This window comes from Amblyomma americanum, chromosome 1, assembly GCF_052857255.1.
Source record: "Amblyomma americanum isolate KBUSLIRL-KWMA chromosome 1, ASM5285725v1, whole genome shotgun sequence".
Taxonomy (NCBI): Eukaryota; Metazoa; Arthropoda; class Arachnida; order Ixodida; family Ixodidae; genus Amblyomma; species Amblyomma americanum.
The window spans coordinates 533066598-533092197 of record NC_135497.1 but is presented as its reverse complement, the minus strand read 5'-3'; the positions used below and the strand labels follow the sequence as shown (position 1 = coordinate 533092197).

Here is a 25600-nt window from a genome sequence, read left to right as displayed (position 1 = left end):
ATCTAGTGCATGTTTTTCTTTCCTAGCAACAAACGACAGGATGCACAGGACACTGCTTGCTTTTGTTTCGTTAAACCTTTATTCAATGCCACAGGAAATGCAGCAGCCATGGAGACCCTGCTGGCCTTTCCTCTTCCTTTGGCTGCTTTGTTCCAGCTTTTGGCTCAACATGTCATTATCATTGGTAGTGGTCATACAATGACGCTGGACACTACCTTGTCTAGGCCTCTCACTTTGAAAATGTACTGTTCGAACTCAACTTCAGGTTACACCATGCGCTAAAAATGCAGTTCTATAACAAGTACAAGGCATCCACTAATACCTGTGCAGTGCTCTTGGCGTTGTGTTGTGGCAAGTTATATTTTCCAGAAGCTGCAGTTTTGGGAAGAAATGAAGCTTAACCCGATTTCTGAGAAATCTGCTAGAACAGAGTTCCAACTGAAAACACATGGTGTTGAAAGAGTACAGAACTAAATTTGATTTGTTTTCTCACTTTCGAATGATGCGCAGCACACTGAAAAATGGCCATGCAGACGGACTGCGGCAACAAGCGGTGCATAATTTATAACTGCCTTTTTTCGCTGTTCTGGTTTCAAGTTCTAAACGACCGCTGTGATGTACACAAGGCGCTCAGGTTGCGCAAGGCATGAAAAAAACTGCAGTATGGTCACTGCTTTATTCGTTTCACCTCACATCAACTGTTACGCAAGCCAACCCAATAGTTGAACGATTATTTTTTGCATGCCTTCTGTGAACTGGACACATCATGTATGTGCATATGTCACTGCTGCCATGCAGCGTTTACATCGAAACGGCATGAGGAAAAAATCGTAAATTATCAGCAGGCTTAAGCGAATGCCATGTCTTCGTATATACAATTTTATTTACATAGCATGGTTCCAAATGAAAAAAACATGCGCCCAAAAATTTTTTGCCTGTATGCCAGTGTTTTGCTAAGCGGTCACAAAGTCTGATACACTATTGACAAGGTTTCACTGCAGCTTATTTTATTTCATGCGATTTTTAATGCGGAATTGAAATTGGACAGCGTATGGATTTCTATCATAGTCTTGACAAGTTTTGCTCATTGCAGATTTTTTTCATTCATGGTAAAAATTTAATTTATGGACCATTCTGGCTTTGTTGGTAATGGTTCTGCAACAGACTCATCCACTGCTGCAAAATTTGCATTTCAAAGTTTTCCCAGCCACTCTATTCAAGCTCATAATTCGCACACACATAAAGAACCCTGTTGAAAGTGAATGGCGGTGTAGTCTAATCTCAAGAAACTTTTCAAACCCTGCAGTTTACTTGCAGAAATCAGCTGGTGATAGGAACATGTGCATTTCATTTTTGGCCTTAAAAGCTTATGTTATGAGGTTGCTTTGAAAACTGCACATTAATTCAATAGCCTTAAAGGTGCAATTTCTTCAAAGAAAGTGGCATCTCTCTGTGTCATAAAAATTCCTGGTTGGTAGAGACAGGTCATGTGACCTTGTGACATCGCAATCTAATTACTGATTGGTCGAGTGAGATCACGTGAATTTGTTATCGCAACTTGCCTACTGTGGGGGGCGAAAATTAATTGGTCATTAGAGGTCACATGATCATGTGGCGTCCTCATAACATGCCTACCATGCCAGGTGGCACTACGGAACTGCTTCTGCAACACTCCTGCATGTCACACAGTAACGTAACGCCATTTGGGCTTGTGAGCAAAAACCTAGGGAAAAAAATCACGGGAGGGATCTCTAATGCTATTGCATTGTACACCTAAGGGTAGAATCGCCCCATCACCTTTTTGGAAAAGAATTTTTCACACTTTATTGAAATATTAATTTTTCTTGCAAATCATTCAGAAATCATGTTCCCATTACACCGTTCCAAACATGAAGGAAAAGTTGGAGCATTAAATGTGTCTCGCGAAACCAAAGCTAACTGTTTCAGTTTGACACACAGGAAAATAAATGGAAGATTTTTGTGACATTTACTTTTTCAGTTTACATCCTACCAACACTGATGTTTGGTTTCTATGGTGCCATGTGTCATCTCAACAATAGAAAGGGAAGGATGCTAGAATTCTTGAACCACAATGGGATCAAGTTATATGTGTAAACATTGAAGGCTTGCCTCACATGGGACTATAACTGGAAATCTTCCTGTCAGCGTATGGATTTGGCAGATAGCAACCCTCTCGACTGCTTTATGCATTCATAGATGTTTCAAATAATTTTAGCTGTTTTTCATGAAAAACATTTTTTGCTACCTATTTTTCCTATATATTTGCCTGTGCAATGAACTAGAATAAGTAACTTTTTTATGCTTCAGTTCCAAAAAGATGCCTGCATAAAGACAAGCTTTTTTTTTACAGTCATTCCAACATACTTGACAATTGGTAATTACACACCTCACCTTTATGTACATGAACAGTTATTTCCCTCTTAGTGAACTATTTTAAAGTTTCACTGCTGGCCTTGCATGTATATTTAGCAAAATTAAAAATTCAATCTGATTTAACACTTTCATTAGGGCCCACATTCAGGGCCGTCACACGGAATTCGTACTCGATGAAAAAGTCCGTTCTCCGAGCAATAAAAGGCTAAATTGCAAGCCGAAATTACAATGTCACGAATTTTGCTGCCTGTGGTTTGTTTGAGATAGTGAGGCTTTAAAAAGCTCATTTTCTTGACTGTTGATTCGTCAGCGGAGCAATGCAAGATGCTGCAGACCATGGCCCATTGTTACTAAGTGCGTTTTTTTTAAAGTTTTATCGTGCTGTAATATTCTATTCTTATCTGCTGTTTTTTCTGGAAAAGTTGTCTCGTGGATGCAGAGGAGAATTTGAATTTGGCTAGTATTGATAGAATGCCAGCTCCTAATCACAAAAAGACGTCTTGCTGAAAAAACACCTCTTGGAACATAGAAAAAAGCTATAACTGAAATATAGGTATCGTTGCTACAGGCCAACTTCGCAAGTGCAGGTGAGATGACATCGCCAAAATAACACTATCTATGAAGCTGATAAATGTCCATGAAGGTTACGCATCTGAGTATTGAAGCAAGCGTCATTTCCAAATGCTAGTGCACTTTCATCACACAACGAAGAGTGAAAAAGGCAGTCTGAATTTTGCAAGTTAAAGACAGATTTTACTTGGTGGCCCCAGAGGCAGGCAGATAGTTTCAGTATCCTTGGTCTGGCGATTCGTGTCCGTGTGGTTTCATTCTTGATGTGCCATGATTTACAAGTATGGAGCAGCAGTTAACCCAAACGCTTTCCAAGTGTTCCTCGGACGAAGTTTGTCAGTACAGTAGAACCTCGTTGATACATTCCCGGTTCGTACCCTCAAAATCATGGACACTATAATTGTCTTATTTTTTCCAGTTAATATGTTCCCAGAAACGCGATTTCCCGGCTACTACGCTTAAAATTTTTGACAAATTGTGGTCGTATAATACGTTTATTGACCAAGCACACATGTGCAAACATACAAGTAGGCCGAATGAGAGGGCACATGACGTGTTTTTGCGGCAGTCACCCATTGTGGTGGCTTCTTTGCGGCATCTCAATGCGACGAGGCGAAGCACCACCGCCGCCATCAAGAACAAAAAATAAAAACCGTGCTAGCGTTCGCAATGGCCATTTCTGCAGGGTCCCAATATGAAGACGAGAAACGCTGAGGTTTCTTCGCGGTGCATAAGGGAAACGAGGCGAAGCTTCTATCAACTACAGCGATGAACTTGTATATGTATTGGCCGGGTCTGGGACATGCAGCTTAAAAAGCAGCACTGCGACAATTAGCTGCCGCAGTGGCTTTTCCACAGTACTAGAGAGCGACGGGGTGAAGCATCCAAAAATTGCAAGGCAGAGATTTTGGTTACTTTCGTCACTGCCATCGACGGACTGTACGCGTTACGAATTTCCTTCCGCGCTAAAGAAAGCGCGAACGCAGATTGCATTCAGAGAGCTCTGGAATAGGATCTGTTCAGCTCTTCTGCCAAAAAATGCCAATCGGCATTTTTATAAAGTGAAATTGTCAATAAATGTTTTTTTCCCTCAATTCAGCAGTTACATTTCTCAAAATGAGGTGGTTTGAATATGTTTCTTCCCGCAAGTAAAAAAAAACGTACAACGAGGTTTTACTGTATTCCTGTCAATCAAGAGTGCAGACACATCACAGCCGCCACTTAACGCACCTGCATTGTGCTCACAAGAAGTCTCCCTTCAGATTCTTTCCACGGAGCGCATGGTTAGCGGCACTAGGGACGGCACATGCAACGACATCCATCTATCTACTAAACACGAGGGTTCCAAGGTTCGAGCGACACTGTCGAGAGAGAGACTCAGCAGTAACATACGACCGCACTCTGCAGGTCGAGGCAATAGCTCGTTTGCTGCCAACTCGTCAGTGTCCAATACTTTTGGTATCCAGGAAGTCCAGTTTTCTAAGTCCTCAAAAGCATTGTGCACTCTCTGGGGCTAAGTTTGGGGAAATGCAGGACGAAGCTAACAGAGTTTATTGCGAAAACTTTGTTATTAGGAACGGGATCCATACCAGCTGCTGGTGTCAACGAAGAGACAAAAGATGCCTTCAACGTCTGGCCGGCGGTTGCTTTTACTTCGGCTGCTGCTAGCCCCGCTTGCAGTCAACAATCACAGAGTCCGCATTTACGTCATGGTTCACGTCACTTTTTGGAGGTGAAATCATCAGAGAGTCCAGAGTTTGAGTCAGAGAGGTCGAAAAATCGTTCTGAACTCAGATTCCAAATCTCTCTGCAATAAATTAGTCTTTTGCTGCTGGACAAACAACTATTTGAAATGCCCACATATTGGATTTTGCTAACAATAGAGTTGTTCTCGGTGTCCCTTTAAGCTGAGTCAGGTGAAAATAGTGACTCTGTCATTAAAATGCAGTTAGCAATACAGGCCAGCTTTGAAGGATGGAGATAGAAAGGGCACATACATAACCAGTGCATTCGCCTTTGAACTGTGGTTTTGCAAGGAAAGGAACCTCTCTTACAGCTAAACTAATTGTGCGTGTTGCTTTGGCTCTCTCTTACATGTGCGTACCAAAGACGTGCAGCATGGCATCACCAGTGGTTCGTCTGCTGCAAGGAAGCAACTTCTTTAATATTCAGCATTCAATGTGTTGCAAGTGCAATACGTGAAAGCTGCTGTCCAACTGTGGATGAAAACAGCCTAAAAATTCCTGTGGGTGAACTGCTTCATTATGAGAGTTCATGGTACTGGAGGGCACTGGCCCACAGAATAAATTACTGTTCCCTGTTACGTTTCTTTTGTCACTTTTATTGCAGTTTTATGTGTCGACCTATACTAGGATGGAGGGGACATCGTGCTAGAAAAACTAGCCACCCTGTATACGCAATGCCTTATGACCTCGACTGTACCAGAAGCTTGGAAGAATGCAAACATTATCTTAATTCATAAGAAGGGAGACGCCAAGGACTTGAAAAATTACAGGCCGATCAGCTTACTATCCGTTGCCTACAAAGTATTTACTAAGGTAATCGCTAATAGAGTGAGGGCCACGTTAGAATTTAATCAACCAAATGATCAGGCAGGCTTTCGTAAAGGATATTCCACAATAGATCATATTCACACTATCAATCAGGTGATAGAGAAATGCGCAGAATATAATCAACCTCTGTATATAGCTTTCATTGATTACGAGAAAGCATTCGACTCAGTGGAAACCTCAGCAGTCATACAGGCATTGCGTAATCAGGGGGTAGAAGAGCCTTATGTCAAAATACTGGAAGATATATATAGCAACTGCACAGCTACTATAGTCCTCCATAAAGTCAGCAATAAAATTCCAATAAGGAAGGGCGTCAGGCAAGGAGACACGATCTCGCCAATGCTGTTCACCGCATGTTTGCAGGAGGTATTTCGAGGCCTGAATTGGGAACAGTTGGGAATAAGAATAAATGGAGAATACCTAAATAATCTGAGATTTGCTGATGACATTGCCTTGCTGAGTCACTCAGGAGGTGAACTGCAAATCATGATCAACCAGTTAGACAGGCAGAGCAGATCGATGGGTCTAAAAATTAACATGCAGAAAACCAAGGTAATGTTCAACAGCCTAGCAAGGGAACAACAGTTCACAATTGGCAGCGAGAGCCTAGAAATTGTGCCGGAATACGTCTACTTAGGGCAGGTAGTGACAGCTGATCCGGATCATGAGAGGGAGATAACTAGAAGGATAAGAATGGGGTGGAGCGCATATGGCAAATTCTCGCAGATCATGAGTGGCAGTTTACCAATTTCCCTCAAGAGGAAAGTGTACAAGAGCATAATCTTACCGGTACTCACCTACGGGGCAGAAACGTGGAGGCTTACGAAAAGAGTTCAGCTTAAGTTAAGGACAACGCAGCGAGCCATGGAAAGAAAAATGATAGGTGTAACGTTAAGAGATCGGAAGCGGGCAGAGTGGGTGAGGGAACAAACAAGGGTTAATGACATCCTAGTCGAAATCAAGAGAAAGAAATGGGCTTGGGCAGGGCATGTAATGCGAAGACAAGATAACCGCTGGTCTTTAAGGGTAACAGAGTGGGTTCCAAGAGAAAGTAAGTTAGATGGGCGGATGAGATTAAGAAGTTTGCAGGCAAAGGGTGGATGCAGCTGGCGAAGGATAGGGTTAATTGGAGAGACATGGGAGAGGCCTTTGCTCTGCAGTGGGTGTAGTAAGGCTGATGATGATGATGATACTGTGGGGGAGAGAGTGCCTTCGTGTGCTCCTTAAATGACTGCATTACAAAAGCCTGAATATTGACAAAGTAGACCTGTGTGCCTGGAGTGTCAAAACTTACCACAGCGCTTGAGTGTGCTTAATAAACCTGCAATTGTGGTATCGCCGTCTTATTGATTGGGGCCTTCCTGTAGCATGCAACCTTGCAAAATTGCAGTCTGCCAAAAGAAAGAAAAGCATCCGGCATAAATCCACGACTCTGGGGATGACTTTCCATTTATTTCCATGGACTAGATTTACACATGTACCACTTCACCATACTACATTAATAGCAAAGGCAGCACCATGCTTGCAACGAGCAGATTTGAGGAAATAGAAGCAAACATAAAAACAAGATCAGGTCAACGCATTAGCAGGAAAGTAAAAGTCCTTGCAAATGCAACCAACAAGCTACTACAGCAACATGGAGCCACAGTAGCTCAGCTGGACGCTAATTCGACCCTGGCTGCAGTGGTCACATTTCAACGCAGGTGAAATGGTAGAGACCTGTGTACTGTGCATATTAACAAACCACTCCCCCTGCTTGGTCTCCTGCCTACTTCTTGCCTGCCCTGGTATTGAAGTTGCCCATCAGCTACTCAATTAGCCTTATGTCATCCCACAGCACAGCCCATATTCTTCCTTAAAACCAATTATGGAGCAGGGCTTGGTGGAGATATGGCAATGGAACTGTAGGAACTTTGCAGAAAACGGGAGAACCTACAGCTACACATTGAAACCCTCTCAAAAGAAAAAAGGCTACAAGAAACAAAGGTAAAAAATGATTAGGATATAACACAGTGAAATCGATCAAGACGTGCGAAAGCGGGTCGACTCAATTCTCGATTTGGGCGAAGTTAATTTTGAGGGGTGGGCCAAGCATATAACCTGCCATTCCGACATACTGAGACATCCTAGATTATTGCAGGGGCTGATGGAAGTGCTACTCAGCCCTGCACAAAAAACTAACCAAAAGAGGTGGTAGATTAGAGAAGGCTGCAGACAGGCACCTGCGCACACCTGCATGAGCTCCAAAAGATGTGCCCTGCACAATACACTGACAAATGCCCGTGGTGCAAGCTAACCGACAGTCATATATGTAATATGGACCTGCCCGCATGCAGAGTTGTATATGAAAAAAGACTACACAAACGTGACACAGTGGGAGCACCCGCTGCCCAGCGAGGAAGGAGATGCACAGAGGTTTCTCGTACGTCAAGCCAATACGGCAGCAACCAGGTGTGGCATCCTAGACCAAGGGTCAACCACAGCACGTGGCAGCCTGTAAAGGCTACCGACGTCTCTAAAAATGTAGAAAGAGAATTTGTCTAATACTTAACTCCAAGTCAATGAACATAATGCCCTAATTCGATTTTGGGTATGGGGCAAGAAAATTTCCACCTCACGGCAACTCTGATAATAAATGGCAGTTACCAGTATCCCTCGAGGGAAATAAGTTGTGGCTTTATAGTCCCCTCAGGTTTTTTGGGATTGCTCGTGCAGCAGTGCTTCCACGCTAAAAAGTAAAAGTTCACGACCGTAAAACGTGAAAATGCTAAGGAACGAAGACCACTCACGGCTGTCTTGGTCCACAGAAATATGACGACAATACAGCACAACACAGAATTAAACGGAGCACGCTACCCCCTGATTGAGCTCATTGCACAAAAAAAGAAACGAGGCCCCATACTCCGTTCTAGATATATATAGCAACCCCAAAAGCGGAATCCTATATTAATGAAAGCCATGAACGAAGCCAGAAAAACAACCAAAACGAATCCCCTGATAGTATCAACGCAAAACGCATGGCATGGGGTTACAGAACAATTTTAAATAAAGGAATGAGCCTCTGGCAACACATTCAAGGCAATGGCTACACATGTGATGTATCTGCTAGTGCCAACTAGGATAGGAAATAGTGCGCAAGCCAACACATGCCCGGACTTGACCCTATGCTAAAACATCATACATGCACAATGCAGAAACATAAATGAGAACCTAGGAAGCGACCATTACTTAGCAGCACACTCAAGAAGGGAGACACGAGTGGTAAACTGGGATAAGAAAGAAGGCAATGCAATGCAGATGGCGAGAAGATTGAAAAACAAAAAGAGTGCACTGACTCTTGAAGGATGCAGAGTACACCACAAAGACTATAGGGATAGAAGCAGAAAACCAAGCCACTGATAGTATGTTATTACACGTGTCAGACACATAACAGCTTACAAAAGAGATGGCTGAAACAAACACAACAAGAACTAACGGTTAGAACAGCCAAACTAGAGAGACAAATCGAGAGCCATGCTCGAGAAACAATAATGAGAACAAATCTAAGATACATTTTAGACCCAGGTAACAGTAACACAAACTGCATGAAAGCCCACCCAATGAAGAAGAGATGATCAAGAAAATGCAGAAACGACACCTATGCAAAATTAAAAAAAAACTCTTCGCAACTACAGCAGCAACCCCAATCCTAAAAATGAGAAAGACAAAACAATACCATAGGTAATAGCATCCATGCAGAAAACTACAACATCCTCTGCACCAGGAGCATATGAGCTTACCAACAAAATATTCTGCAACCTAGACAAGTACTCTATTCAGGAGATCACAGAGTACAGCAACTGCTGGAAAGATGGATGGCTGCCAGACACCCGGAAACACACCAAGGTACTTCTATTAGTCATACCGAAGCCTGGCAAGAAACTCACTAACCAACCTCCCGCCCATATTCCTAACCTCATGCTTACAGAAGGTTTTGGAGCGTGTGGCGCTATCTAGTTTACAGGACCACATGGACAAGCACAAACTCTTCCCGCACATGATGACGGGTTTCCAACCCAACCTATGTATGCAAGCTATAATGCTCAATCTTTCTGAACATGTAATATGCACACTAACGCCACTACTAAAGCAATACTGGCACTCGACCTCACGAAAGACTGATAATGTCACCAACACTGCCATCACGAATGCCCTAAAGGCAGAAATCACTTCTGTAAGCATCAAGTCAGATAGGCTACAGCTAAGAATCAAAGGCACACTGGAAGGGTTGGTTTCTTTTCAACACAAACCTCATATCCACGGCTAAGCTTCTTGTCGTCATACCAAACCCATCGTTGCCACTCTACGCGGCAACATCGGCCTCTGGACAGCCCGTCAGACAAATCCTAAAATAGCAATATCTTAACACAAAACCCATTAGAAACATATGGGTTCGAGCCCACACGTTGTACCCCGGGAATGAGGTGGCCTGCAACTTATCCCGACGTTTCGCTAACCTGGCAATGCAAGAGCCGGTCCTGCGGTCGGCCAGAGAGACCCTGACCACCTACTACGGAAATACACATTATAGAAACAACAGAAGAATGCTCCCGCCGACTGAAAAAAGCCTTAGCATACATCAACAGGTGGCATGGCGGAAACTGCAAATAGACACATTTCCAAACCACCATATTCCAGGGCTTCCCCAGGGGTCTACACCCCCTATTGTAAGCTCTGCCGGGCCACAAAAGCAGATTTAAACCACATTTCATTCGAATGCAACAATTTGAAACTGAAGAAAGGTTGGCAACTCTTAAACGAGCAAGACTGGGAGGATGCAGCGTCCAGCCTGGACCCACCATCTCAACTGCAGGCCGTCAAATGGGCTTTGGAACTGGGAATGGAAAGACCGGACCCCACGACTAGAGCATGCACCGGAGGGCCTGATTGAACAGCCACTTCGTGTACTCTGGAAGCCCACTAGAATCAACCAAATCCGTTCTGTCGACGAAATATAGTTACCACCACGTGCAAATGACACTCTCCAGACAAAAGCACAGCTACAGTTTTTTTCCCAAGCAATCCAACAAGTCACGCACACAACTGTCACAATTTTGCACACAAGCAACGATAGCGCGCACAGCGACAACCGACCGCAGCACGCGAGGAACAGATACACGGAAGACCAACGCCAAGGACAAAAGATGCGTCATCTAGCTCCATTTTAGAAGGCAGACTCCTCAACTGGTGAACAGCATAGCGCAGAGGTTTTTGGAACACAGAAATATGATGAAGCCCGACCGCTATGCAGTACAAGTAAGCGGTCACGAACTCAAGGATAAGCTTTGTACTTCCCTGTGCCACCTGCAAAGTGCACAGTCTGCGTCACCCCTGTGCAGAGCGCTTGAGCAATGTGCACCGTGCAATAAAAACAAGTTGGAAAGCAGCCCAAGGTTTCCGGGAAAGGTGCTTGTGCCCATCTAGCTTGCAGGCTGTACTATCATTACCTGGCTGGGCCTCTGGGCGATGTGGAATTGCACGTTTTTCGTGTTTTTAGTGTTCCGAAAACTTTTAAGGCTCATGCACAGGAGCGGCCGAAATAGTAAGGTCCACGCTTCAAAGTGTAACTTTTCTCGCGGCGACTGTAGAGAAGATAAGCTTTTTCTTGTGCTTGTATTTAGGCGATCGCACCACAAGCAATAGCTGGTCTGTGTATAACGCATGCTCCATATTATGACCGAACCTGTACGAAAGTATATCCCGCCTCAGGTAAGCAATGAAAACAAACACCGCACATTGAGTACCAGCATGCTAATTAAGAAGAGTGTTTTGCGTTCTGAATAACTCACTTCAAAAATGCCGCTGCCATCAATCACTCGCATTCGATCCTCTTGGCACCCTAATTCTCTCGAATCGGTAGCTAAATGTCATTTATCGCTCTCGCTTACTATTCTACACGTTAGCGATGGCTATGCCTGTTAAGCAGCAGGTCGAAGTACACTCCGCGTTTCATGCACGCACTCCGCCATATTTATTTGTTTCTCGGATTTGTGCTCGGCTACAGGCTCGTTTTGACTTGCAATGGATACGGACTCGTGAAGTAGGAACTGATGCGGAAGTGTATTTTTGCTTACAAACTGATACAGAAGCAGCCTTATATTATTAACAACAGAAATTAAGACAAACTGCGCGTTCTTTCTCGCACAGCGAGGACTAAATTTCTTCTGCACAGCCCCTTTCCAGATAAGTCCAAAGGCGCTGCCATAGTCAACACTGGGCTGTGGTGGTAGCGCAAGAAAGAGATGAGGTTAATGAGGATTGAATGCCACCCATGCATACTCCACAACTGCCCCCCCCCCAAAAAAAAAAACATGGAGAGGCCACTTAAGCTGCCCCTTACGGGTATGACGCAATATCATTGTGTGTTAGGCTTCCCATTCTGAGCGGTTAGACAGGTTTGCAAGCATTTTTCATTGTTTAAACTGTTTCAATTCTTTAAATTAACAGCTACACATTCTACATTTTCCTAATTATCATCATCAAGCAGTGCCTTTTTATTCAGAGCAATCTGACACCTATGAACCCCCTTTTCCAATTTTTACTTTCTTTAATTAATCAATTATATTGATTTCATCAACTCATCACCTGTCACACACTGATCACTCACTAGACCCACAAATTGCCATGATAAACTTTTTTTACGCAGGCCCCCGGTAATAGGTCGTCTGTTCGAACCCCTGCCACAAGCTAGGGTCTAACTTATATACCTAGAAAGTTTATGCTGCACGAAACGCTGAATTGCATGACACCATCCAAAGCACTGTGTGGCAATGTTACATTTCTTTTACTCAACCCCCGATTATTTACGGCGCACGGTGCGGACATGTAGCTCTCCGACCAAACGAGCTGCCTACGCTGTCACGAAAAAGGTTTTGTTGAAAGTCGTGCAAAAGGTCTACGCACTATACACAAGTTGCACAGGTCTTAGCCCAGCGAAACTATTGTGCAGCTTTGCTTCTGCAAGTAGTACCATAAGCTCCGACTGCGAGGGGGCTTAAGGGCTGAAGCCCCCCTCCTTTTTTTTCCTCTGTCCCCCTCGAAGGTTGAATAATGTGGTTAGGGGGAAGCATATCTTGTTCCATACGGTTCTGGACAAATTAATTAAAAAATTACATTCTGAATTATTTAGGGCGCAAGGACAGGACGAAGGTCGAAAAACACAGGACGCCCTTCCACCCTAAATAATTCAGAACGGACCAAAACCAACTAGCCCAGCAACAAATTCTCTAAAAAAGTTACAGCTGCCTAATCACACTGCAAGAACAGCATGACCTTAAACAGCCACGGATACATATAGACTTGTTTCCCACTTATGAAGGGCGACAATAGTAAGTTATAGATCCAGTTCATCATCAAGGATCTGACTGGCAACAGGAGCTCACCAAACGTCTCCTGTTCCAAGTCTCTATGCGGAATCAAATGACTGGCCACTTGATAAGTGCAGTTTTTTTTGCTTGAACATAGTCTTTTTGAAAACTTCGAACTGTCCCTAAGCATTGGGATCATGTTTTGACCCGAAATTTCAACTATGAGCGCACCTTTCAAAATAGCTCTTCTTTAACTCTGCTTTTCCCTTTTCGCATAGAAAGCGCGCAACACTAGTTTTACTATATGGGCATAGATAACCTTTCTACGCAACAAGATAACAAGCGGGTGCTTCCAAGTAGTGATGGAATTCAGAGGCAACAGAAACCTGACAGTGTGTTGTGGATTTCATTAAATCACATTCACATAGCGCTTTTCCATGGGCACACAGAGTTGACTTGCAAAATAAATCTCAGTGGCATCGCGGAAAACTTTATTTAGAGATCAACTGTGCAACGAAACAATCTTGATTTCATGCTAGCCTTTGTATGAAACAAACGACAGTGAACTTCATCAAAGTATGCCAGCTTTCTTCAAACTGTGACAGTTCAAATTACCCCTTCCCATAAAATCAGCATTCAATTCCTCGTGTTTCCGCTTCCCCATTACAACCTTTGCTCTTTTGATTCCAATTTTTGTTTTTTGTTTTGTATAGAGTTTGGCAGTTGGTTTACAGTTTTGATAGACAAGCAGTATTTTAATCCATGTTTACATTTTGGATTGTTGCCATACTATGGCAATGTTTGTAGAGCCCAGTGTTCCTTAGACATGAAAAGTTTAAAATATTTTTAGTTTTTGTATTGTTAGCTTATTGTGGAAATGTTTGCATTACCCAGTAGTTTTTACAAATGAATAATCTGTAATGAGTCTGTGATATATGAATTGTTAGCGTGTTGTGGAAATGCTTGTGTTGCCCAGTGTTTCCTTTCACTTCGACTATGGACATTATGGACGTCTACCTAGAGGTTAGTATTCTTCAGATATTTTTGTTAAATAATTTATTTAGTATTTTAAGAACCATGGGGTCATTCTGTATAGCATATTCGCTCAACTCAAGCCAAAACTGATGTTTACTGTATATCCGCATGTATATCGCTGGCCAAGGAGCATGTATGGGAGGGGTAGGGAGACAGAGAGAGAGAGAGGAAACAATTAAAAAGAGAGAGGGTGCTAATTGGAGCCCACCTCCCTCCTTTCGGCAGATTGAAAACTTGCCGCCTATGAGTAGTACATTGACTCCCAAGTCATCTCAGTATAACAAAGCGAAACTGAACACTAAGATACAGTAGATACATAACCCAATGCAATACATTTTATGCGTATGAAAACATTTTGCATGTAACAATATTTCTCAGGGCGAAGTGTACTTGAGCAGCTTGAATGCGGTTTAGGGTGTTTCACGTCCCAAAGCGACTCAGGCTATGAGGGACGCCGCAGTGAAGGGCTCCAGAAATTTCAACCACCCAGGGTTCTTTAAAATGCACTGATATCACACAGTAGACGGGCCTCTAGAATTTCGCCTCCATCGATATTCGACCGCAGCGACCGGGATTGAATCCGAGTCTTTCGGGTCAGCAGCCGAGCGTCATAACCACTGCGCCACTGCGGCGGCCTAGGACAGCTTGAATGTGTGCACTGTCAATGCCAACCTGACAGACTGCAGCCAGAGAGCAACTACGAAAGGAAAAGAAATGGTATTCCAGCATAAAGACTGGTTCCAATATAAATGTAGTTTGAGAACAAGTGTTTAAGGACCACGCATTGTTTTGCAACTATGGTCGTCACACAAGAAAGTGAGCAAGATAACTATGGAGTACCAGGCTAAGCACTGTGACCACAAGAAGAGTATGAAGCACCAGCGCTTGTCAGCCACTCAGATGGAAGCCATAGAAGCAAAGCTGAGTGTATGAGTCTCTGTTAAGAGGATCATTGCAGATGCATATCCACCTGTGGAGATGGACTGGACATGCTCTGAGTGGAAAAGACATATGCAACATAAAGTACAAATTTCTTGTTGGAAACCCACATTCCCCCTGTAGTGATGGATTGGACACTACTTGACTGGAGCAGAGATCTGCAACATGTAGTACAAGATCCATGTTGAAAATAAGGGCCCTTCCAAATGCAGAGTGCACACTGGAGATACCTTGACTGCAAAAAAGACAGGTGCAGTCAAACCTGACTATAACAAAATGGTTTGCGATGAAATAATGGTTATAATGAAGGAGTTGGCTAATCCCCTTGGAAGCTCCCATATAACTGACATCTCGTTTTTACAAAGTAAAATTTTTGTGCAGTGGCTTATAACGAACATCCAATGAACCGCATTGGACATTTGACGCTAAGTGTAATGCTTTTTCACAATGCCCAATGCTTCCATGCCAATTTTATGCACAAAACTGTAATCGCCGAGCATTACCTGCCTTGCCGAGGAGTGCATAAAATATGCGGAAAATTTATCCTGCCTCAAGCAAGGACCTGCATGCAGCCTTTTTATGGACAATTTGTTAGCTTTCACGTGCGGTTTGATGCTGACACACCTTTCAAAGGCCATCGCCCTCCATGAAGTGCTTCAGGATCTCGCGGCAGCACGGACAGCTTCCTGAGGTTCTTTTGCTTCGCTTTACAGGTGGGTGAATTTCATAACTAGGTGCTATAGAAGCGATTATAGATTTCTAGTGCTGTTGGCAGCCCCCACCGTGTTTGTTGTGCTTGCTGAAACTAGCAGTTGTTTGTTATCAGGGATTGCAAAAAGTTTGCTCCTTCTTTCTGTTGATGCTGAGGCTAACCCTGGACCACCCTTGAACATGATGTTGAGTCGGGATCAGAAAAAATGTTGGGTGAATTACTGGCTAGTCAAGCCCACATTAGCCAAGAACTCGCTGCCGTCACTGCTATGCCCTGTTTGACGATTGTTTCACAAAACTAGAAGCGGCTTCTGCTGCTACAAATGACACCGCCTTGCGTGTTGAAGAATTGGAAGAAACTCTCATTGGCATAAAGGGAATTATGCATAGCATTGACGAAAACAACGATAATCTTGACAATCGGTCCCGCAAGAACAACTTAATCATACACGGCTTGGCGGAACTTCCAGATGAGACCCCTGGCACGCTACTCAAATCAGCTAACCACAATGGTAGGTGTGGCATGCAATAGCATCCAGCGTCGGCAACGATTAGGCGTTAAAAGAGATGGAAAAGTAAGGCCTGTGATTGTTAACGTGTTAGACTTTCAAACTAAGTCTGCTATATGCGCAACGTTAGCAAATTAAAGGGATCCAAGGAATACATAACTGAGGATTTTTCGGCGCACGTGCATTCTGTGCGTAAATTTCTAAGGAATAATTCCATAGGAAGAACGCCATCAAATCTCATCTACAGTTTGACCACCTATTCATAGACAATGTTTGGTAATCGTGGGACGATGTCGACAAGTTCTTTGTTAAAGCGCCTGCCAGTACAATTGCACAAAGCGATCCTTGCCTTCCCTGAAACACAACCTAACACTTTTGATCGTGAATGCCTGCAGTTTAGTAAATGACTATGTCAACTTCAACTGCCTTGTAGAATGCCATGAGCCATCAGTAATATGTGCCACTGAAACATGGTTGAATAGATCAATTTCCGATAAAGAATTCTTGCCACCAGATTGCTCAGTTATTAGGAAAGATAGCCTCTCTGGTCGGGGTGGTGGTGTAGCACTTTTTATAAAAATTATACCGAATACGTGATGCTGCCTGATCTCTCTGAAACAGAGTCTGCCTGGCGTAGGATTAGGATATGGAATTTATTTGTAAGAATTATTACTGTATATCGACTTCCAGATGACGGTGGCAACTCCATTTTGGCTCTCATTGATTATACCGTAAACCACAAACTTTTGACAGTAAACTGATTGTCTGTGGGGATCTGAACAGACCTCAAGTCGACTGGAATTCCTCGATAGCAACTGGCCGCGACAAGGTTCTCTGTAATACACTGACTGACTTGGCCGTCTGATCTGATTTAACTCAGCTTGTTGATTGCACCACTAGAGAGTGCTCCATCCTGGATCTTGTCTTCGTCACAGCGAAGATGAGATAACTGCTCCCTGATCAGCCTGCCGTTCCTGCCACGGCAGACATATTTCCCCATAGCCCACCAGCTACTCACCACTCAGCCACGTCATATACTCCCTGTTGAAGTGATGTAGATGTGAGCAACCAGCGTGCCCATGCTGGACTCGAGCAAGCATTTTCTGAGCCCTGGGGCAAACAGGCAGCTGGACAGAAGATGGAACGCCATGCCCGTCTCCAGGCTGGGCCCTCGCCTAGTAGTCAGACATAGTGCAACATTACCACCTTGCTACCCAGAGGTTACTACCACTGCATAGGTGCGTCTCATGAGAGGAGGCCATCACGTGGTTGCAGCTACCAACGAGCACATATGACCACGTCCTTACCCGAATGCACAGGCGGTTCTGCATTAACCAATATTCAAATAAATTTCTCTTTTGCGATGCCTACCGTACCCTATAAGATATCTACTGGGAACAGAAGACTGGCCCAGCCTTTCTGGCATTCACGTGTATGCGGATGCCACATTTGATGCAGGAAGCGTAAATAGACCAAGGAAATCAATGCCCTAATGTGCATTGAAAGCTCTGAAGCTAGCCTGATAAATGCAAAATTCAGAGCCGAGAAGTGCGAAATTGCAGTTAAAGAGGAGGAGTTTTCCTGTAATAAATTTCTGACTTCCTTACGGCACCTACTGTGAATACGTCAAGTACACAATAAAAGTGCTGACTCATTGTGATATGTTCTGTGATACGACAATCTGCAATGTGAGCTGCATCTTTTCCACTCTGCATAGGGCATGCCCTCTTTCTCTTTTCCATTTCCCGGTTATGCTGTCCTAGCTACATAAGGAAGGACCTAACAGAGCTCGATAGATCTATTTTCCATGATGCCAGGCCATAAACACCTCATTCACACAACACCGATACAGTTCTGCAGTCCAAAGAAATATTCACTTATGAATATTTCAGACTACATATAGCATGTAACACAGAATTCATGTTTATGCCGTGGAGCGACAACAGATGGAATTTAAACATTGACTGTTAGTGCCACAATGGCATCTGGACCTGTTTAGAACTCTCTTGGCAAAACAGATTCAGAGAGCAGTCTCGCAAAAAGTACCGCAATTGCACAAATACAGCACGAGTTTGTTCCTCATTTCAGTGGTTTCAGAATGCATATCGCGTTATATTCGAAAGCAAGGACAAATATAACGTGATTTTCTTTTCCTCGCTGCTCTTGAAGCTAGCTACAGCAAGCTTCACCGCAAGGCTACCAAGCTCCTAGAAAAAGCGAGCTTTGTGACGACCTTGGGGCCGTGCTGAGCGCATAGGGTGAAAATTTGAAGGTAGAAAAAAAGCTGCGCAGGCCGCCAAGAAAGAGAGGGCACTGAAATAGATGGGTGGAGTAACGAAAAGAAAGAAGGGCGAAAGGACACAGGACTGGGCGGCATAAAACATGCTGCAATGGTGGCATGGTGCTGATGGCGGCTGCTACTGTGTGTGACTGCATTTAACTCATATGAGACATTGCTGCGCTCGACAACATTGTACGCTCTTCTGGAGTGTTGCCTCTGAAATAATGTTTATGTAACATTCATGTGAAGACAATGCATCGCTTTCTTATTTTTGCGTGCCGTCTTCATTTTTCCAAGCTCTCGGTTGTAGTTGGCATGAGCAGGCTGTGATCGCGTTATAATTGGATTTTTTTTTCATTTTCATTATGTCTCAAACTCCACACTCTCATTATAATTACAGTTGCTTTATTTATGTGAAAATACGGTACCTCCAGAAAGCACGGGCAGTGCTTAGGGCCGTTCTGCTGCAGTTGCACTGACAGGCACCATGTGATTTGAAAATGACTGCAATGAGAGCATGTCAGAATGTGGGCAGGTAAAAACAAGAGCAGTCATTTCCATGGAATAATTAGTCATGATTGCAGTATAAGTATAATTGCAAAAGCAATTGCGATGCAATACCAGCCACTTAAAAGGTGATTCACTGCAAAGCTGAAAGAAGCCTGGAGAAATGCATAAGTGTATGAAAGTGTGACAGCGATTAGCAGATGATGCCATGCTCCAGTCCCTTGACCCCCAGTAACCAATGGCATTTCCGAGAAGTCAGCACAACCAGAATAGAGGATGGCACAAGAGGAACACCAAAGTTGACAGCATAGAAGCTTAATAGATTGTTTACAATGTAAGCAGAATTTTGTAATCCCGAGATGCAAGGAGATAAGGCATCAAGAAACACCTCTGTGAGTCATGCGGTTACTCTAAATGCTAACCATAAGCATGCTCAGCTCTCTCCATATGGGGGGACAAAATTTGTGCCCTCTTCATCATGCCACTTGGGGGTGCATACTACCTCTTTGTGCACGGATCTGCTGCTAATGCACAGCAATTAGGTATGTAGACATTCCAATGCAGTTTCCCTTTAAGAACGCACAGGCAGAGCTAGGAATGTGACAAGGCTGTCCACTGGACAAAGAATGGTTGCATGTGATAACAACCTTCCTCAGCACTATCTTGTGATGACACTCTGCAAGGAATGGAAGCAGAACAGAGACAGAACCAATATATGCAGTAACCAATTACAGTCGCTTCTTTCGGTGAACAGACACGAGCATGCAGCCACAACAGGTAGGACCATTAAACCAACACTACCCATATTTCCATTCTGTAAGCACCACTTGTACCGAGCTAATTTACTGTTCCTATCTCTGCACTACAAAAAAAAGACACGAGCGGAGGATAGGGAAACAAATGTGCAGAGCTGAAATGTTTTGTACAAATGGTAACAGCTGCATACTACAGCACTTGCACTCTTTAAGCCTTATCCAAATTTACAACGCACGCACAACACTAGGCACTGTCAAAGAGAAAATTCAATTAGCACACAAATGCACTCAGTACACATCATATCAGAATATGTTACATTAGCACGTCAGAATGAGTGAAGTGATCCACCTCTCCTTTCAACAAAGTGCAATCAACAGCTGCACAACCAGCCTCCTATAAGAGCAGCTCCAGCTTCATCCAGGCAGTGACATGCGAGTCACTACAGCAGAATGTGCACGTGACAATGCTTTTGAACTTGATTCATTTTGAGCTCTAGTAATTCTATCTCGTCTCCCCATCCGAACGTGGCCCAGGTTTTATAGACACAGACCCCTAGTTTCCCAACACAGCTGGGTGTCAAGGTAACAATACTGACTATCCGGCACCTTGACGCCTAAAATATTCTGTGCACCAATTACTGTCAATTATGTGCCCGGAGCAGGTAGTAACCACAAATCCGGACTACGAAACTGAAGTAACTAGAGAAATAAGAATGGGATGGAGTGCATTTGGCAAGCATTTTCAGATCATGAAGGGCAGTTTGCCAGTATCCCTCAAGAGAAAAATATACAATAGTTGTATTCCAGCGGTACTGACGTATGGGGCAGAAACTTGGAGGCCGATGAAAGGGGTTCAACTTAAATTGAGGGTGATGCAGAGAGCTATCCAAAGGAAGTGATAAGTGTGACATTGAGAGATAAGAAAGTGGGTCACGGGACAATGCGAGTTACTGTCATCCTAGTCGAAATGAAGAAGAAATAGGCATGGGCTGGAAATATAATAACAAAGCAAGATAACCGATGGTCATTAAGGGTAATGGAATGGATTCTAAGAGAAGGTAAGCGTAGCAGGAGGTGACAGAGAGTAAGGTGTGCAGATGAGATTAAGAAGTTTGCAGGGATAACGTGATCGCGACTAGTGCAGGACTGGGTTAATAGGGGAAATTAGAGAGCGGCCTTTGTCATGCGGTGGGTATAGTCAGGCTGATGATGATGATGTATTTGGAAGGTCCTGGGTAGAGGTTTCAGACAAAAACTGCCTCATGTGGCTATGAAGGAGGAACCATACATGTCACATGTCATCACTTGTTCCTGCAGGACAAACGAATCGAGATCCGGGTGCAGCACAATGAATGCTACCTTCAATTTCCAGTCCACCAGCAGCTGTGCACATAAAGACCCTGTTGCGTCAAAGACTTGCCGCATATTTCACCGGTATCTGACTGAGCTAGCTGATTTTTATCAGTGACTTTCCTGAGTGTGGACTGAGGTGTTTATACCCAATCTGCAGCAACACCATTATGCAGGAAGACACGATGCAGTGGTTCATTGTGGTGCAAAAATATCTTCAAACAAGCAGTAAATGCTGCACCACAGTTAGAGGCAATGAATTCAGGCAAGCCATGACTAGAGAACATGAAATAGACTCAAAATTATGGCTTCTGATGAGCAAATGTGTGCTTGAAAATATTTAAACTTTTTGCAAAACCATTCACTATGACAATGTGATATCAACGTGTAAGAAGTGCTGCAAATTCTACAAGAAGGCACAAGTGCAGCTACTAAGGAAATGGCTAAGGGAACGTCGTGCGATGGTCCTGACATATTAGCCAGTGATGGAGTGTGACTGTGGTATGTTCATCGACAGAAGAGCACCCAATATGCCTTTGGCTGTAAGATTAATTATAATGACACTACATTGTCTTTTGCGACTCAACTGCAGGATGGCATGCTGTACAAACGGAGCAATTTTGACTCTAGCACACAGCAATATGCAGTTCTCATGAACACAGCTACCTTGCCCTTGCATGCTGTTTCAAAGCTGATTTAAATGAGTCACTGCATAGGCACAAATCATCCAAAAGCTTCACTAGTGTTTGCATGTTTACAGTTCCCTCAACCAGAGCACAGGCAGGCAACACCCTTGGGTAGGACTCCTCTATCATGAACCCTTCTGCGGGACAGACTCCAGAGTTGGAGACGACGTCACCAGTAAATGACTGAGTACATCAGCGTTCACAATGCAAGCAGCAGGCCTCTACTTCAGAATGTCTTTGTATGTTCAGAGCACCCACATGGCCAACACAGTAGAACATGTTTTCAGGGACCAGTCTGTCGTTGTGCAATGTTTCATTAGGCACCAAGATGCTAGGCGACCCTCTCCATGGCACCTGATGCAAACAGTCTCAGTCAATCAAGACTGGCCTGGACAAAATGCATGTGCACCATACACTGGGAAATGGCTAAGCAGCAAGCTTACTTCATAGCAGGAGGCACATTCACTGTGCTGAGGTGATTTGGTGGACTAGAGAAATGCAGCAGAGGTACATGTCTATGTCTGCTATTTGCAGGGACGCAGCTTACAGTGGAGTAAAGGTCCACACACTGCATGTCCTTCACAATTATTCTTCCCGCCCAAGATTTCTAACTTGCCATTGGTAGAAATTGTGAAGGAGGACAGCAAAATAGCAGTCAATGTGAATAATCCTTGTAACATGGGCTGTAACGTCCCAAAGGTCCACATGGGCTACATGCGATACCGACTGGGGAGCTCTGGATTGATTTTGGCCACAAATGCCGGCAGGTATGCCGAATGCAAAAAGCCTGTGTGCTGTGTGATGCCACTGCATGTTAAAGAGCCCTTGGCAACACAGTGATGGCGCTGCTAAAAGGACTGCCTGGATGGCGAAGGTGCAAGAATGCCTGTTATGTACACCTTTGCCAGGCCTCTGATGAGGGTCTTGGCGGGCTCCTCAATTCCTTTTCCTGCCGATAGGTCGTACCCGTCCCCAGCAAAAAATTGCCTATTCTGCGCTTTTGCTGCACCCAAGAAACGAAGCTGAAAAGAAAATAGAATTTTGCTCAGAAATAGGCCAAATTCAGGGAACATGCCAATTATGATTTGGCCTATGGTGTCGTCGTCTTTCCTGTGTGCATAGTTGTTTTGGCGCAAAAATCATTTTAGTATGTATGATCACCAACTAGCCCAGCAGTTAACTCTTCTAATGATATGGCCATCAACATCATCACCCTGACTATGTCCACTTCAAGACAAGGGCTTCTCCCACACCTCTCCAATTAACCCTGTCCTGTGCCAGCTGCGGCCACCGTTTCCCCGCAGACTTCCGAATCTCATCAGCGTACCTAACTTTCTGCCACTCCTTGCTGTGCTTCCCTTCCCTTGGAATCCTATCTTTTACCCTTAAGGACCAGTGGTTATCTTGCCTTCACATCACATGCCCTGCCCAAGACCATTTCTTCTTGTTTTCAACTAGTATGCTGTTACCCTGTGTTTGCTCCCTGACCCACTCTACTTTCTTCTTGTCTCTTAATGTAACATTTATCACTTTCATTTCCAAAGTTCACTGCATTGTCCTGAATTTAAGTTGAACCCTTCTTGTTAGCCTCTAAGTTTCTGGCCCATAGTAGCTATGTTGCTGAGTGCTATCATGAGTTGAAGTTTCTGATGTGTGTAGACTATGTGGTATACTACAGTCCTTCCTCGTGCAGCAATTAAGCAGTTAGCATGCTTGCAAGAGTAGCCACTCTGTTATGAAATGTTGAGTGTGAGTGCCGTCATGGTGAAAACTGGCCTCGAAGGGAAACTGTATTGTATTACCTCTGGACGCACACTTGAATTAGTGGGTTTTTCCGCCCTCCGAAACAAAGATGACCAGACGCAGGGAAATAAGGAAGCTGAGGTGTCTGCAGAAGAAGGCGAAGAGTGTATCAACGGAAACCCGTCTGGTCATCAAAATTCATGACGGAAAAGTATCGCGCGGCGACTAGTCGTTCAAACAAAAGACGTTCGGTTCCGCTGGGCAAGGCCGAGGTGGCCGAGAGCATGCCAGTTCGCGCCAACAGGTCTTATAATCGACTCTTCCTTAACTGTTAATTGATTCCAATGCACAAATGTCGATTCCCAAATGTTGTTGTAAGCCAGTGCTGTGTTCTTCTGGTCTTCTTTTTAGAAGTGCTTGCTATTGGGCTAGTTGGGACTTGCCTTTTTGTGCTCTGTTCACTCGAAAGGCGTACAGAAAGACAAGCATGGGTCGGGTACTTACGTCCGGATCGTAGCTGTCAACTTGAGGTTGAACAAGCGACAGCGGCCGAGCCAGCGACGGCTCGCCTCAACGTCTGCCGTGGCAAACCACCGAGAAAGTTGGCAAGATCCTGAAGACAAGCACCGCAGGGGGGCCACGCAGAAGATGCAAGACGGCGGCCTGTGATGAAAAATTATAAATACCAATTCATTAGAGAAATTTGCCAAGGTTCAGCGCATTGTACCCACGTACCTTGATGCTGTCGCTGGTAAACTGCGCACTCGCATTGGACCTCGACAGGTCGTTTCCCCCCACATACAAAATCACGAAATCTGCAGGGTGCAGGCTGATGCGCACGACATCGTAGCCACCAAATCTGAATCTGCACGTCTCCACCGACGGGAAACACCGCAGACGGCACCTGTACAATCGCTTCAGTTGGATGTCGCTGACGCGTGCCCCGCGCAACGCCGCTGCAAATCGGCACTAAGAAACGCTGGAAGCGACATATAGCACAGCGAGAGGAAAAGAACCGCCAATTTGGTCGCACGGTCGAAGTTCGCGGGGTTAACTCGCGTGAAAGGAAAGCGAGATGACAAGGTACTTTTTGACACGTAAATATCGCAACCTAGGAATTTCTGAAACACCTAAAATGCCTAGGGGCCATAAGGCGCTAGGTTCCTGCGCTAGAGGGCTGGTGTCCCTATCGGTTCCTGCTCCATTTAGACGCGCCCCGCGGCGACGCGTGGAGCGTGGAATTGACTTCTGAAAGGTGAAGTGCTCAGTGACATCTTTAAGTACTTCCGAGCTAAACGAACATGTAACGCCAACCAGAAAGAAACACGCGACCCACACGGTCGGCTGCTGCCGTTTGGCTGCTGCTGGGACCGAGATCTAGTAATAGCTATCCACGACAGCTACAAATGTGAAGTTCGCACCAAAATTAACATTTTTTAGCAGAACTAAATAAATATAATTTCTAACTTTGACAGTGCGCACACAATTTTTTCGCGTCGCTTGTTTCTGCTGCGTGTATGGTGTCTAAAGTACACATTCGGTTCGACATCGAATGCGAATGAGTTTCGTGAACTCGTTCGATAGCGAATGGCATTCGAACCTACTGACATTAAATGTTCCCGTGTAGCAGCAGGTTAATCGCATTAGGTGCGAATGTAATTCGAAACGAATGACATTACATTTGCTAGTGTGACAGGGGTATAACTTGGTCTACAGGTTACCTCGCATCGGGGAACAACACGGTCTGTAGGCAGCGGTGCGTTGACAGCGTTCCTTGCGTCGCGTGCTAGCTAATAAAAGACCCACCGCACGCAACACACACAGACCTAGAAATGCAACACAGTTGGGAATGCAACTGCGCGAATCGTACCATTTAAATTCGTTTTGAGACCATGTGATTCTTGAAATCAAACCTGATTGGTTTCTATAGATTTTTTTTTTCAGAGAGCTATGATTGGTTCTTGTTCGTGTTAGAGTGAACTAGAAGATAGAATGTGTCAAACGAAAGCCGAAAAGTGAGGCAAAAAGAGGATAATTTCCGCTAGGATCGCTGCGAACGTTATCCTTCCCTAGGTGCTGAACAGGCGCGCTGCGTGGCGTAGTGATTAGTGAACTCGCTTCACACGCGGAAGAGCAGGGTTTGATTCCCGCTGAACGAACATTTATTTTACTTTAAATCGCAGTATGTTTTAGTGCAACCA

The 25600-nt window shown here is 44.3% G+C and overlaps 1 protein-coding gene across 3 annotated transcripts in view; it reads right to left on the bottom strand.

Moving 5' to 3' along the window:
• LOC144116270 (uncharacterized) overlaps positions 1 to 24491 on the bottom strand; it is a 47257-nt gene extending 22766 nt beyond the window's left edge. For 2 of the 3 annotated variants that reach the window (XR_013311811.1, XM_077650989.1), the window contains exons 1-2: positions 24135 to 24491; positions 23904 to 24062 (exon numbers count right to left, since the gene is read on the bottom strand). Coding sequence is in view for 2 of the 3 variants with exons in the window: in XM_077650989.1 (XP_077507115.1) it covers positions 23904 to 24062; positions 24135 to 24199 (224 nt within the window). In the remaining variant the exon portion in view is untranslated. Of the gene's footprint in view, positions 1 to 19090; positions 19542 to 23903; positions 24063 to 24134 lie in introns of those variants that run through there. The other variant, XM_077650988.1, reaches the window with a different exon arrangement.
• Between the last annotated feature and the right edge of the window lie 1109 nt (positions 24492 to 25600).